The 16,699-nt window shown below is 40.4% G+C and overlaps 1 protein-coding gene across 2 annotated transcripts in view; it reads left to right on the top strand.

The window, feature by feature from the left end:
* Positions 1–16,699, top strand: part of CDK15 (cyclin dependent kinase 15) — a 91,079-nt gene that overhangs the window by 39,965 nt on the left and 34,415 nt on the right. For both annotated transcript variants that reach the window (XM_040228792.1, XM_040228791.1), the window contains exons 9-10: positions 404–497; positions 10,935–10,998. In XM_040228792.1, the coding sequence (XP_040084726.1) occupies positions 404–497; positions 10,935–10,998 (158 nt within the window). The remainder of the gene's footprint in view (positions 1–403; positions 498–10,934; positions 10,999–16,699) is intronic.

Here is a 16,699-nt window from a genome sequence, read left to right as displayed (position 1 = left end):
GTTTAACTTGTGGGGTTTTGGGGTTTTTTTTTTTTTGGTTTCTTAAAAGTACATATAATAATGATGCTTCTTACAATGATAGCACCTTCGATTCAGTAAAAGAGGGTGTTCAGTTTGGAGATTCTCCATCTCACATAAAATAGTTAATGAGCTTGAATGAACTAAAATGTTTGCTATCTATACTGTGATCCTAAATGCCCAATGCATTCCATTTTAACAAAAACCTGCCAGCTGTTCTTATCTTTGTTTAACATAGGGAGTTTTTTTGCCAAGACTTTTCATAGTGCATGGCCTGTATTTAATTATCCTCAAAATATTTCTTAAGAGATGAAATGCTAGTAGTTCGGTTTTGCATGTATGGTTTCCTTGAAAGTATTGGGTTGACTCTTATTTCCTTTTTTAGGGGTGCAGGCTGCATCTTTATTGAAATGTTCCAGGGTCAACCCTTGTTTCCTGGGGTTTCCAACATCCTTGAACAGCTGGAGAAGATCTGGGAGGTAAGAGAAGAATTCCTCTTTAGGAAGAAAAAATATATGCATATAAAACTTTGATCCAAATTTGCGTTAGAAACAAATGAAGCAGTCCATCTGCTTTGAGAGAGTAAACCATATTTTGAGGTTGTGGAAACTGTGGTGTTTGCCAGGGGCTTAAGCACCTAGGGAATGAGTGATCAGGAACTCCCCTTTTGTCCCATGGATGTCCTTGAATCCTCCTGCTCCTGATGACTATTATCTCAACATCCCAGGGCAATTTCTCCCTTTACTAATTAAACACATCCCTTCCCTGCAACCCCCAGGTCTAAACTACATATTTGGCCATGGATCTTTGTCAACTGAAGATAAAACACTACATTTTCACAGAACCCTGATAAAACAAAATGTTAGCTTCCCATGTTAGTGTGAGAGAAATATACTACTTATGCTCCAAAACTAGATTTCTAAGGTGACAGGATGCTTATGTAGGTGTGTTTCCACTTCTTTATTCATTTTTTATCCCTCCCTCATTTGCACCATTGGGGCTTTCCTGGTGGTTCAGTGGTAAAGAATCTGCCTGCAATGCAGGAGACTCAGATTCGATCCCTGGGTTGGGAAGATCCCCTGAAGGCTGGCATGGCAACCCACTCCAGTGTGTATTCTTGCCTGGAGAATCCCATGGACAGAGGAGCCTGGTGGGCTATAGTCCATAGATAGGGTTGCAAAGAGTCAGACACAACTGAAGCAACTTAGCACACACATGCACGCAGTTGCACATTATGTACTTCATTTTTATGTCCCTTGTAGCTTATATTTTTGGGTTTCCCGGTGGTTCAGTGGTAAAGAATTCGCTTGCCAAAGCAGGAGATGACAGTTTGATCCTTGGATCAGGAAGATCCCCTGGAGAAGTAAATGGCAACCCACTCCAGTATTCTTGTCTGAGAAATCCCAAGGATAGAGGATACTGGCAGGCTACCATCCATGGGGTCACAAAAGAGTTGGACATGACTTATCGACTAAACAACAACAGCGATAGTCATTCACATGTGGCTCTCTTTTTCTGATGATTTTTAAATTGTGGTTAAATATATATAGCATAAAATTTACCATTCTAACCATTTTTAGAGTACAGTTCATAACATTAAATACATTCACCTTGCCGTGCAACCATCACCACCATCCATTTCCAAAACTTTTCATCATCCCCAACAGCAGCTCTGTATCCGTTCAACCAGCCCCCCATTTTTCCTGCCCCTAGCCACTGGTAACCTCTCATCTACATTCTGTCTGTATGAAATTGCCCATTCTAGGTTTTCATATAAGTGGAATTATACAGAATCTGTCCTTTGTGCCTGGCTTATTTCACTTAGCATAATGTTTTCAAGATCCATCCATATTGTAGCATGTATCAAGTACTTTAAACTGGGGTGGATAGGGTATTCCTTGTATCCCGGATTCTGCTTCCTTTCAAGTTTGCTTGTTTCAAGCAAGCACCTAGAGCATTCTTGCTAACAGCCTCCCAATCAGGTATCTTGGGAAATAATGCAAAGTGGGATTTTTGTGTGCAGGTGAGGAAACTAATCTTTTCTCGAACCCTTCATGATTTTGACTTAATGTCACCAAACATTTTGCCTTGAGGAATAATATAAAATTTCATTTTTGAATTATGTTTCCACTGTGGAGTCCTTCATTTTAAAAATTAAAAAAGGTGGGGACTTCCCTAGTGGTCCAGTGGCTAAGACCCTGTGCTTCCAACGCAGGGAGCCCGGGTTTGATCCCTGTTCAGAGAATTAGATCTCACATGCCACAACAAAAGATCCATTGTGCTGCAGCTGAGACCTGGCACAGCCAAATAAGTAAAAATAAATAAATAAATATTTGTAAAAGCCCATGTAAAAAACACTTATATCATTTTTTTACAGTTGAATTTTACAACATGAAGGTGAGGATAATCCTCAGAAAACTTTTAAGAAAAAGGAAGAGTTAGTTGCTAGTGTCTGGAGGGTCAATGACTCATATTTATGAAGATATTCTGTGCAAACCAATCTAGTGCTACAGATTCATGACCCAGAAAACACAGTGTGTTGTGAATGCTAAAATAAAATGGCCTTTGTGAAATTCAGATATTTTATAGAGATTAATCACTGCCATTAAGCTTTCTTTTGGAAACACGGAAGATATAATGGAGGAACACAGGACAAATTGGGAAACATTCATACACTAAAAAATATTTCAAGCCAAAAGATTTTTCTTCCTCAAAATTTCCCTGCAAGACTGATAAGTGCTATTGATAAAAGCTACCTTCAAAAAGTATCACTGGGTTCCATAACATCATCTAAGCTGGAGGTTCAGTTCAGTTCAGTTGCTCAGTTGTGTCTGACTCTTTGCGACCCCATGAATCGCAGCACGCCAGGCCTCCCTGTCCATTACCAACTCCCAGAGTTCACTCACACTCACGTCCATCAAGTCGGTGATGCCATCCAGCCATCTCATCCTCTGTCGTCCCCTTCTCCTCCTGCCCCCAATCCCTCCCAGCATCAGAGTCTTTTCCAATGAGTCAACTCTTAGTATAAGGTGGCCAAAATACTGGAGTCTCAGCTTTAGCATCAGTCCTTCCAAAGAACACCCAGGGCTGATCTCCTTCAGAATGGACTGGTTGGATCTCCTTGCAGTCCAAGGGACTCTCAAGAGTCTTTTCCAACACCACACTTCAAAAGCATCAATTCTTCAGCACTCAGCTCTCTTTACAGTCCAACTCTCACATCCATACATGACCACTGGAAAATCCATAGCGTTGACTAGACGGACCTTTGTTGGCAAAGTAATGTCTCTGCTTTTCAATATGCTGTCTAGGTTGGTCATAAATTTCCTTCCAAGGAGTAAGCATCTTTTAATTTCATGGTTGCAATCACCATCTGCAGTGATTTTGGAGCCCCAAAAAGTAAAGTCTGACACTGTTTCCACTGTTTTCCCATCTATTTCCCATGAAGTGATGGGGCCAGATGCCATGATCTTAGTTTTCCGAATATTGAGCTTTAAGCCAACTTTTTCACTTTCCTCTTTCACTTTCATCAAGAGCTTTTTAGTTCCTCTTCACTTTCTGCCATAAGGGTGGTGTCATCTGCATATCTGATATTTCTCCCGGCAATCTTTATTCCAGCTTGTGCTTCCTCCAGCCCAGTGTTTCTCATGATGTACTCTGCATATAAGTTAAATAAGCAGGGTGACAATATACAGCCTTGATGTACTCCTTTTCCTATGTGGAACCAGTCTGTTGTTCCATGTCCAGTTCTAACTGTTGTTTCCTGACCTGCATACAGGTTTCTCAAGAGGCAGGTAAGGTGGTCTGTTATTCCCATCTCTTTCAGAATTTTCCACAGTTTATTGTGATCCACACAGTCAAAGGCTTTGGCATAGTCAATAAAGCAGAAATAGATGTTTTTCTGGAACACTCTTCCTTTTTCCAGATCCAGCGGATGTTGGCAGTTTGATATCTGATTCCTCTGCCTTTTCTAAAACCAGCTTGAACATCTGGAAGTTCATGGTTCACATATTGCTGAAGCCTGGCTTGGAGAATTTTGAGCATTACTTTACTAGCGTGTGAGATGAGTGCAATTGTGTGGTAGTTTGAGCATTCTTTGGCATTGCCTTTCTTGGGAATTGGAATGAAAACTGAGCTTTTCCAGTCCTGTGGCCACTGCTGAGTTTTCCAAATTTGCTGGCATATTGAGTGCACCACTTTCACAGCATCATCTTTCAGGATTTGAAATAGCTCAACTGGAATTCCATCACCTCCACTAACTTTGTTTGTAGTGATGCTTTCTAAGGCCCACTTGACTTCACATTCCAGGATGTTTGGCTCTAGGTGAGTGATTACACCATCATGATTATCTGGGTTGTGAAGATTTTTTTCTGTACAGTTCTTTTGTGTATTCTTGCCACCTCTTCTTAATATCTTCTGCTTCTGTTAGGTCCATACCATTTCTGTCCTTTATTGAGCCCATCTTTCCATGAAATGTTCTCTTGGTATCTCTAATTTTCTTGAGATCTCTAGTCTTTCCCATTCTGTTCTTTTCCTCTATTTCTTTGCATTGATCACTGAGGAAAGCTTTCTTATCTCTTCTTGCTATTCTTTGGAACTCTGCCTTCAGATGCTTATACCTTTACTTTTCTCCTTTGCTTTTCACTTCTCTTCTTTTCACAGCTATTTGTAAGGCCTCCCCAGACAGCCATTTTGCTTTTCTGCATTTCTTTTCCATGGGGATGGTCTTGATCCCTGTCTCCTGTATGGTGTCACGAACCTCCGTTCATAGTTAATCAGGCACTCTATCTATCAGATCTAGGCCCTTAAATCTATTTCTCACTTCCATTGTATAATCATAAGGAATTTGATTTAGGTCATACCTGAATGGTCTAGTGGTTTTCCCTACTTTCTTCAACTTAAGTCTTAATTTGGCAGTAAGTAGTTCATGATCTGAGCCAAAGTCAACTCCCAGTCTTGTTTTTGCTGACTGTATAGAGCTTCTCCATCTTTGACTGCAAAGAATATAATCAGTCTGAGTTCAGTCTTGTCCATCTGGTGATGTCCATGTGTAGAGTCTTCTCTTATGTTGTTGGAAGAGGGTGTTTGCTATGACCAGTGTGTTCTCTTGGCAAAACTCTGATAGCCTTTGCCCTGCTTCATTCTGTATTCCAAGGCCAAATTTGCCTGTTACCTGTTCTTGACTGTTCTTGCCTGTTCTTGACTTCCTACTTTTGCGTTCCAGTCCCCTATAATGAAAAGGACATCGTTTTTGGGTGTTAGTTCTAAAAGATCTTGTAGGTCTTCATAGAACCGTTCAACTTCAGCTTCTTCAGCATTACTGGTTGGAGCATAGACTTACATTACTGTGATATTGAATGGTTTGCCTTGGAAACGAACAGAGATCATTCTGTCGTTTGTGACATTGCATCCAAGTACTGCATTTCGGACACTTTTGTTGACCATGATGTCTACTCCATTTCTTCTAAGGGATTCCTGCCCACAGTAGTAGATATAATGGTCATCTGAGTTAAATTCACCCATTCCAGTCCATTTTAGTTCGCTGATTCCTAGAATGTCAGTGTTCACTCTTGCCATCTCCTGTTTGACTACTTCCAATTTGCCTTGATTCATGGTCCTAACATTCCAGGTTACTATGCAATATTGCTCTTTACAGCATCAGACCTTGCTTCTATCACCAGTCACATCCACAACTGGGTATTGTTTTTGCTTTGGCTCCATCCCTTCATTCTTTCTGGAATTATTTCTCCACTGATCTTTAGTAGCATATTGGGCACCTACCGACCTGGGGAGTTCCTCTTTCAGTATCCTATCATTTTGCCTTTTCATACTGGAGGTAGCCTAATGTAAATAACAGCTTTTAAGTTGAACATTTGAATTCTAGCCATTTTTCAGCTAAATGAACGTGTGCAAGTTATATAGTCCCTCTGAGCTTCAGTTTCCTCTTCTGTTACATGGGGCTGGTGATAATGATTTTATAACCTTGCTGTGAGAATTTTAAAAGATCATGTGAGTAACAAGCACCATGTACCCTAAGCGCTCAACAAATGTTTGCTGTCTTTCTCTCTCGGAGAAATTATTTTCCTAGCCATGTTTCAAAGACCAACCAAACTGTTGACAGGCATTTCCTAATACTTAACCTAATTGTTCTATTCTCTCTGTTAGTTTCTTGTCCACATTAGAGGAAGCAGAATTAACCCTGCTTAGATCTGACCCTGTAAAAGTGATCTTCTACACACTTGAAAAGTTTTTCCCATTCATTTAATCAGGAAGCAATATCATTGGGTACTCATTATCTTATAAGATGTTACAAGACCTTGGAAAAATGGAAAGAAGAGGAAAAACGTATAATCTGTGCTTTGAACTGTTGTTCACCTGGGTGGGGTGATGAATGGTGTATAAGTAAATACATGCCAAACAAACATGAACTATGTATAGATGCAAAGGATGTGTGTATAACTAGATAGCTAATAACATCTATAACAGTGAGATAAGGTATACCATCAGGATATTTGAAAAGTTGTATATAACTTGGTTTTTTAAACATTACTTCCTATTCTTAAATGGCTGTGTTCTTCAAGCAATCCTTTGATAGTTCTCTGCATTTAGTGCAGCCCTTAGAAATCACAGATCAGAAAATGAGTTGCGACACTTCCCCAAATCTGATGGTTTTCTAGTTTTTGGATCAGGTTTCCAGGACTGGTCTTGGTGACTGTCCTTGGATGTTTTAGGTATTAATAACTCAGTAAGTGAGACGTTTAGACTTGTATCTGGACATAAAATACCCAAACATGAGTGATGCAACCAAAGCAAGCACATCTTAACAAAGGGGTCCAACAGGTCTTACCCAGGACGCCAAGTTCATGTCTAACATTATGCTTATCACGCTGCAATAAATAAGGAGGACTTTATTTTGACATTTATGACAACTCATTACAACTTTAAAACAAGTAAACACATTAGAAATGACGCTGGCATGATGTTAGAGTCGCGAGTTCCGAACTCAGCTCTAACTTGAGGTTAGGAGGTAAAGCAAGTCTCACAAACTAATTTGTCAGGTCTTGAGTGTCTTCTGGTGTATTTGGTTTCCTGACTCCTGAACTTGTGACCTCTTTGAACAAAGCGTTATGAGACTATTATAGCTCCTGTCATTTTTAATCATAACGTTCTTTTCTGTTTATTAAGTCTCCCCCTCCTCCACTTCTGAAGTTATTTCTCAAGCTTATAGACTTGCCTAGCTCGTTGTTGCACTCATTCAGTACTCTTGCCTGGAAAATCCCATGAACGGGGGGGCCTCGTAGGCTGCAGTCCATGGGGTCGCAAAGAGTCGGACACGACTGAGCGACTTCACTTTCAGCAGCAGCAGCTCATTGTTGAGCTCCAGATTGTACTGATCAGGAGATAGGTCCATATCGCTTAGCTCTCTCCTTACGGGGCACCAGGAGGTCAGATTCATTATGTCTTATTTCCCCCCTTCTTCTGTCCAAGCAAGTAGAGACCCCAGTTTTGTTACCACATCTATAGTTTCATGCTCTGAGAACAAGGAAGAAACATATTCATCAGTGTATTGTCTATTATACTATTCCATCTCAACTAGCTTGGAAATTCAAACAGTCCAAATGGCTCCTGAATTGTGTTTTACTAAAAATGATGTACATAGACAAAAAAGGAAAGCTGCTTCAGGCTCTGTGATATGTGATGGAGGGACTAGTGGATATCTCCCAACCTCTAATCACAACTTTTCTTTACATTTATTCTGAGATCTCATTCTTGAGAAGTCCTGAATCTTTATTTTATCATCTTTCTGAAATACCCCTAGCTGTGTATGTGTGTGTGTATGTTTACACCTGAATGGCTACCATCAATTTTTGATCAATTTTTTAGAAATCTAATTCTTTCAATAAATATTTTTAGCAAATAAAAATCCAAATAAAAGCTCTAAAACCCAAATAAAATAAACTATGCAGACTTTAAAGCCATTAATCAAAATGCCTTCAGTTTCCATTTCAACAAAGGCAGAAAACAGCCTCTGCAGCCCACTGTGGTTTCAAACATAGCACTCACTAACTGCCTTTTAAGAGCCTTCAGGGAGAGAGTAAATCAACTATTTTTGGTTTTCAGTTTCCCAGTCAGTGAAGTGGAGATTTAGTAATTTTCTCAAGTGAAAATGAACTCAATAATTTTCAAATAAAAACTGAGCATCAAATTTCCAAATAAAGATATTGAATTTTTGTTTAAACTTTTAAAATCTCAAAGCTTAAAGCTTTTAGCACAATATTCTAAAATTGTTGGTATCCATTGTTGACTTTAATTACACAATAATACAAAGTACCCAACAATTCTGGTAACTTTTGCCTTAGAGAAAATATGGATGCAGTCATTATTTATTTCCTTTATTGCTTTCTCTTCATTATCTTTGCTCTTGTCATTTTCTTGCCAAGCAACAGAAGATGTAGAGGTATTTGTGAATCATTCTGCTCACTTGTTTACACACACATCTGTGCAAATACATAAGATGGCAGTTTAGCAAAGAAGAATTAACTCCCCATCCTTTGGCCCTCTCCCACAAAAGAAGAATTAGTCCAGTTGGTTTTTCAAAATGGATTCCAGGATTCTCAGTGTTCCCTCTGGCTTGGGGTGGCTAATAGGAAAAGCTCATAATCCTCTCAGTAGCTTTTCAATTTGTTTAGGGAATGGATCAAAGAAAGAAGCTTCTACTGGGTGGCTTGATTTTTTTTATTATTATATGAGGGAAAACGGCACTTTGATAGCTTTTGTTTGTGGACAAGCTTAACAAGCACCACAAAGTATACTTCTCAGCCAGAGTCCTACTCAGCTAACTGGTAGATATTAAGAGGCTTCCAATTCCTCATCAATTTTTATCAGTCGAGCCTTCCCAGGTGGTGCAATGATAAAGAATCTACCTGCCAGTGCAAGAGACACAAGAGACACAGGTTCATTCCCTAGGTTGGTAAGATCACCTGGAGTAGGAAATCAGTCATTGTTAGGCAGTTGATTTCCTGCCATAACAATTGGACCAGCATCTGTCTCCAGCATTTTACAAATGGATTCACTAGGCTTCTTCTATGAGAGATGCTTGTATTGAGGTATGCTTCCCAGAAGAGCTATATTGTAGTGGTGTATGAAAGCTACTAAGGTTTCATTAGTATTTCACAAAAACAATATTATTCCAGCTCCCAACTGACATTGAGCATTTATGATTATCTTAAAAGAATGGTAAAGTTTTGTCTACAAGGGAACTCAGAGTAACAGAATCATTTAAAATCTGAAGTATTTTGACTTTAAATTCGAAAAGATTTTTCTTTTCATAGTAATTAAAAAGTAAAGCTTCAGTTTAGTAATTCAAAGCATAAATGAGCTCTTTTTCAAGCAATGTTGTTACTATTATAATCCACCAGTTAAAAACCAAATACTATATTCCAAACTGCTGGGCCACAGAGAAAAAAGCAGATAAGATGAATTCAGTAGAAAAGACTAGGTTAGGTTTAGGATCATTTTTAGCCAACATTCCACTGCCTAAAGGTCAGTAATCTGAATCCTTTTTAATTTGAGCACATTGGTGAACAGCTGAATGCCCATGCTGAGGCATAATTTAAACTGTCAAGTGTCTCCTGTTGAGATATATATATATATACAGAGAGTTATCTAATGTAAGGCAAAGGGACACTTTGCCACTCACGTCTTTCTATATTTCCAACTCTAAAAATAGCATCCCAATCTATGGTGATCATGCACTCATACAGTAGACATACTTCATTTTATTGTGCTTTACTTTATTGCACTTTGCAGACATTGCTTTTTTAAAACAAATTGAAGGTTTGCAGCAATGCTTCGTTGTCAGATGACGGGTAGCAATTTTTTAGCAAGGAGGCATTTTTTTTAATTAAGGTATGTACATTGGTTTTTAAATTAAGGTATGCACATTGCTCTGTTACACACTTAATAGACCATAATATAGTGTAAACATAACTTTTATATATACTGGGAAACCAAAAAATTTGTGTGACTCACATTATTACAGTATTAGCTTTATTGCCGTGGTCTAGAATTAAACCCAAAATATCTCTGAGGTATGCCTGTAGATATTTAGGGATGAGAATATGACTTTAACCTGAGAATATGAGAATATGACATATAACCTTACTTTAAGTAACGTTATATGATCTGTATTAGTCAGGGTTCTCTACCAAAATAGAACCGATGGGAGATATGGAAAGGTGTGTGTGTGTGTGTGTATACACATAAGCCAATTCCCATGATATTTTATATATATATATATATATATATATATATATTTAGTGATTTATCGTGGGAATTGGCTCATGTGATTTCATGGAGGCTGAGATATGTCCTCTGCAAGCTGGAAAACCAGGAAAGCTGGTGGTGTAAGTTAGTTTAAGGGGGCCACTAGTATAAGTCCCAGAATCTGAAGACCAGAAAACTGGGGGCTCCAAAGGCAAGAGATGGATGTCCCAGCTCAAAAAGAGAGACAAAACATTTGTGCTTCCTCCACTCTTTTGTTCTATTCAGGCCCTCTAGCGATTAGATGATGCCACCCAAATTGGTGAGGGCAGTTCTCTTTATTCCGTCTACTGATTCAAATACTAACCTCTTCCAGAAACACCCTCACAGTCACACTCAGAAATAATGTTTTATCAACTGTATTGGGCATCCTTTAGTCCAGTCAAGTTGACACACAGGACCATGGAAATATACTGCAATTTTGCCTGTGAAACTACAAATGTTGGAAACACTAAAATTTCTTTCTTGTACACATGAGCTGGCACAGGGTGGCATACACCCAGGCTTTCCCTGTTCCTCCCCGATGTGTCCTCCATGTCTCCATACCTGCTCCGTCTACTTCATCTCTCCCCTCATCTTTCTTTGTCTTTCTACAGGTGCTGGGAGTCCCTACAGAGGATACCTGGCCTGGAGTTTCCAAGCTACCTAACTACAACCCAGGTAATATTAATTTGAGCTTCCAAAAGCTCTGTGAGTTATCGGTGTGAGAGCACTGGCCACACAAGCTATTTTCCTTTAATTGTTAACAGTGTAGACAGATTTTTAGACGCTTACATTCCCTGACTAATCTTTTTATGAGGAAAACATTGAAATAGTAGCTGAGGTTAGATCAGTTTTCCAGCTCTGTAAAACACAAGTAACAAGCGGAATAACAATTGGGAATGACTATTACTGTGGACTCCACATCCATTTCCAAACACCCAATGGTTTAAATGGAAAACTCAAAAGAAGGTCTCATTTTTGAGCCCAATGACTATCATTGAGTCTATTTGCTAGATTATTGTACTTCATAAAGTATAAAAAGAAAGCTAGAGGGGAAGTAGAGGCTCCCTGGGCCTAGGACAGGCCAGGTAAGATGTCTCTAGATTATACAAGAGTTCATCCATTGTCTCTAGACCTAACACTTTGTCATTTTCTGTCCCATATTTGGTCCTCCAAGACTGGCTCCTGGGGGTGGATTTGGAAGTGTTGCAATTATTCCAAGGGGAATGTTTTTGAGAAATGGTCCCAAGGACGTTCCAGAGAGGTCAGATCACCAAGTTGTCACTTCAAGGACATTGAAACAAAAGAGAGAAGGCAAGCAATGAGCGATAGGATGAAGGACCACATCATGGCCATACCAGAGCTGGACTCAACGCAGGCAGGACTAAAGGGGAGGTAGATATGTATAGTGCTGGAGACCTAGGTTCGATCCCTGGGTTGGGAAGATCCCTTGGAGAAGGTAAAGACTACCCACTCCAGTATTCTGGCCTGGAGAATTCCATGAACTGTATAGTCCATGGGGTCGCAAAAAGTCAGACATGACTGAATGACTTTCACTTTCACTTTCAGATATGTACACGATTAGGGAGAATGTGGCCCAAGTTTGATTTTCCAGTCTTTATATCTTTCCATTGTCCCATAACTAAAAATGGAATTTCCCCAAATTGTTGTATTACTAACTTTGGTATGAGCTTATCCTGGAAGGGTTTTTATGAGAGTAAGAAATTGTAAGAAAATTTAAAAGGCAATTAAAGTGCAAAACAAAAGACATAGAAGGCTAGGAATTTTCTTTTTTCCTCCAGCATCTAATACTTTTACTCAAACAGCTGTATATAGGGTTTAGTCATCTTGAACTGACTAAGATTATAGAACACCTATAGAAGCTAAAGACCAACTCTAAAATCATTTCAGTTGCTTTGTGAATGATCTATATGCATTGCTAGATGGGGTTTGGATCATTTACAAATAGTTTGCCATTTCTAATTAGCACTTGAGAAAAATGTCACTCTCTCACCTTAGGGCTTGGAATAATGCCTTTTCCATTTGGTCTGAGACAGAGAGAAAAAAGACCAGGCTTCTTGTAGAGATGATGGTCCAGTTGACAATAGAGCCTTTCTCCAGGTGCTTCAGTTTCTAGGAGAACTGGGTCTCATCTTTTTCTACCCTGCTTGTACCCCTCCCTACCTACTCTGCTCTCCAGGTGAAAATGGGACCCCTCAGCTTCCTAAAGTAGGTGCAGGCAGAAGTTTAGGGTCACAGATGGGTTGTAGAAAATAATTGGAATGATCTCAACACAAAGCTGCCACGGTGAGCATATGCTATTCCCTCAAACTTGAACTATTTGGGTTTCAGGTTGATTCCAGCAATAAACAGTGATCCTTGGTGAGAACAATATTGAAAGGAACTTGTCCGAAATGCTTTCCTGCCAGATTCTGTACTAAGTAAGATAACTGGGTTCCAATAAACCAGTGAAAAATATGTTGCATTTTTCATTTTGCTGTCATTTCAAAGTAATATGCAATTTTTTATTTATGAAGAGAATTTTCCAGGCCCAACATCAATAGGGTTCATACTTTGCATTGTTTTTCTAGTAAGGATTCAATTTAATTCAAATAAGTCAAAAATTTTTGAGCACCTACTATCTGCCAGGCATTGTGTTATATGCTGGGCCTGCATAGATGAATTTGGCACATTCTTGGATCTCTAAGAGGTTGGGTTTGTAGTCACTCAACCACAGTCTTTCACCAGTTCAGCTTATGAGAGGGTGTTCATTTGCAAACCCCACTTCCACGGGCTTGGACAGTGTATAGACCATGGGTCCGGCTAGGCTTATGGAGGGAAGCAAATTGTAACCTTAGTCACAGCCAAGATGTTGTAAACTTGAGCTTGTAAATCTTAGAAGTCCAGCATATCCTGAGCGTGGGGTCAGTACTACTGATAGCTCAATCATAAGGAGTATGTTTTAAAACAACCACCCATATATATGTTCCAGGAACATCCCCTTATGTAAATTAAGAAGTCCCTTCAAGCCATCCCCCACCCACCTCCATCCCCAAGCCACTGCTGCTACTTGCAGGCACTTGAGCTCTAGTGATTAAGGGACCAGAAGAGGGTATGGGAGCCAGATAAACATCACAGAGAACCGTTAACACCATTCTTGATGAGATTTCCATTCCTTTCCTTTCATTCCCTGGGCCCCCAAACTTTGAATTCAGCAGTACAATCACTCTGAGGGAGCTGGAGAGCTCAGAGCCTAGAGAACCATCCAGTGTCCATCTGTGTCCACTCTGCCCTTTCCAGACCTTGTCTGGACTATGTATGAACAACACAGTTTGTGTTTATACAGGTTTTTTAAAAGACGCCTGGTGCTGACCCAGCTGGACAGGTTTCTCTGACCAGTTACCTCTTTTCTTGGGGTGATGATGAGCAGGTTGTCAGTTTTCTCACCATCAATTCAGACTCCCTTGCCAGATTAAATCTAGCCGAGGAAAGAGAGGTATATAATTTTATACCCTAGTCTTTCTTTCCTTCTTTCTTTCCTTCCTTCTCTCCCCCACCCCACCCCCCATTTTAAGCAAGCTGGCTGAGAACTCCGTGTCTTCCACTTCAAAGGGACAGTTGTCTTATTTTGATGTGGGCAGATTGAGAAGTAGGCTTTGAAAAGTAGGCTTTTTTTGTTTAATCTTTTCTCCTGGGATAGCTTTCAGAGCAATATATCCAAGTGTCAGTGAGGAGGTTCTGACGAGCACGGATTCCCAGACTCTCAGCAGGATCATTCTCTAACAGAAATATAAAAGTGAAATATTAAAAACCCTGGAACGTGAACTCCATCTGCAGAGTAGCCAGTGTCTTGCCTTGCTTGCACCATGGGAAAAAAAGATCTCCTTGAAAAAAGAGGGAGGAGAAAAAAAAATGCTTTGAGTAAGAGGTTTACAGGTTTAGTAGAGCATAGTAACATCCCCTCAAAGAAGTGGGTGTTGCTCCGTGACCCCCCAAAACGCTCTTCCTTTGACTCAGCCGCCAGAACACTCGCCCTCCCCAGCAACACACCCCCTTTTCACATGCTAACTGAGGTGCCTGTGATTGGCTGAACAATAAACTGGTCACACTTGCTAAAGGCCTGCCATCTTGCACACAATCAGCCAAGACACATTAATCAAACTGGCGGGAACAGGGGTCTGTGCTGGCCTCCTGCAGCGGGGGAGGGGAGAAGTTCGGTGACCCTTAGTAAGAGTCCACAGGAAGCAGTGATAAAGAAGGCATGCTGGAGAAAGTCTAAAAAAGGTTAAAGCCCCGATTGATGCCATGTCTGGGAAGCACTGGGTTTTTGACACAGAGGATCCCAGAAGCTTAGCGCAAACTGGATATTGGTCTTGACTGAAGTCTGCCAATCCAACAGTAGTGTGAATTTAAAGGGTGGACCCCTATAGACATTCTTACAGAGCTTTCTCAGGGCTCTTAGCTTCCCCTCCGGCTCCCAAGAAAATACCCCTCCCCGTTTTAGCCTCAAGCACTTTGGGCCCAACTGGACCCGATAAGAATAAAATGTACGAAAGGGGTAGAGATCCCTGGGTCAGGAAGATCCCTGGAGAAGGAAATGGCAACCCACTCCTATATTCTTGTCTGAAGAATCCCATGGACAGAGGAGCCTGGCGGGCTATAGTCCATGGAGTCGCAAAAGTGTCAGACATGACTTAGCAACTAAATAACAACAGCGAGGAACAGATGAACCTTTCAGGAATAATTAAGAGAAAGTATTGACTGGTAAGGTATTGGTCCTAAACTAAATATTTGGAGGACATTAAAAAGAGTTAATTTTGAGAGGAGAAGAAAAGTTAACATTTGTACTTTCAGTGGTAGTATCTTCTGACTTTTCCAAATTCCCTTTAAAAAGCTCTGCCAATGGCAGTATAGAGCCAATAAGATCATACCTTAAAGACCAGTTTGCTAGAGGCTCACATAAGGCTTTTAAGAGAATCAACTAAATATTTAGACATTTCTTAGGTAAAGTAAACAGAGGCCTTACTCCTCTGGACCTTGTCCAGTCACCATCTCATTAGATGCAAAGATCCTGTGATAAAGAAAAACTCTTTTTTTCCTGCCCACATGATTGCAGCCCAGTTGTGGTTTTTTAATGTGTCATTGATTGTTTCATCCAACTCCTTTTGCTCCCCTGAAAGGGTCTGTCGTGGCTCTGTTTGCTTCCTTAAACACGGTTTTTGAAAGCGCTCACGCTGTGTGAGCTCAAATCCTAGCATTAATGTACTGCTGGGTTCATTTCACCATGCTCAAAAGCGCCTAGTTTAAATCCCTCTCAATTCCATTTGAGGCACCAGAAGACTTTATCCTTCTCCACTAATGGTTCCAAGTTTACATCTAGATACTGGGGGTCAAGGACAGGAGAGGATTTAGAAATAACAGTGCATGACATTAGTCAATGCATTTGCCAAATTGGCAATTAGTTCCTGATGTGCGTGCAAAGCATTTTATTCCTGTCTCTTTGATGCCTGTTCCTGTTGAGAAGGGAATAGAATCCACAGAGGCCTTCAAACTTTTAAAGAAATATCTGCTGAAAATCATGCTTGATTTGTGACATGAGCTCAGCTGTAGGGAAGCATCCGGGATTATCCTGGTTCTTTCAGCCCCAGGAAAGAACGCCGCACATGGAAAGACTTTCCACTGGAGGAACTTAGTAGAAATCAAAAGGCAGGAAAGCGGTTCTAAAAGCCCTGCAGGGACCCAGATTCAGATGTCCTATAAACGATAGGCAAATGGATCCTGCTGACACCTAGTTATTTTCAGTACGACTGCTTTTCCAGTTTTTGACCACCAGGGGGAAGCAAGAAATAACATGGACGGAATACTGGCATCAGACAGCATTAAAACACAGCCATCTGGCCCCACCCTGGGAATGTTTTCTTTTGACCTGAAATCCAGCGTGAGCACTTCACTTCATGTGACACCGCTACAGGACAGAGGATGATTAAAAGTTTAAAATGATCTTTGTCCATGTTGCGGTGACCAAGAGCTACCATGCTTTGGGCTCAAAGGGGTCTGAGTATGTCTTTGTGTGTTTGCTGTGAACACAGCTTAAGCTGTGTGCATCGCATCCACTCGGTTCAGTGAACGTTAGACAAGGGAGTTGCTCAGTGGGCTGAACTAAGGGGAAGGATAATGATAAGAGAGATTTTGATTATCGGCATCAATTCCAGGAGTGGCAGGTAGGTCTACGCTCCATCTGGCATACTCTGGGGGTGCTTGAGGAAGTTATTCTTTTCCAGTTACCTAATCTGTAAAAGTGAGAAAGATCCTATGATTTAAAATATGTTCCCCCTGGGTTGGGAAGATTCCCTGGAGGAGAGCATGGCAACCCACTCCA

Source organism: Oryx dammah, unplaced genomic scaffold (genome assembly GCF_014754425.2).
Source record: "Oryx dammah isolate SB20612 unplaced genomic scaffold, SCBI_Odam_1.1 HiC_scaffold_27, whole genome shotgun sequence".
Lineage (NCBI taxonomy): Eukaryota > Metazoa > Chordata > Mammalia > Artiodactyla > Bovidae > Oryx > Oryx dammah.
Note: the sequence above shows the minus strand (reverse complement) of the source record. Positions and strands in the feature narration are given on the sequence as shown.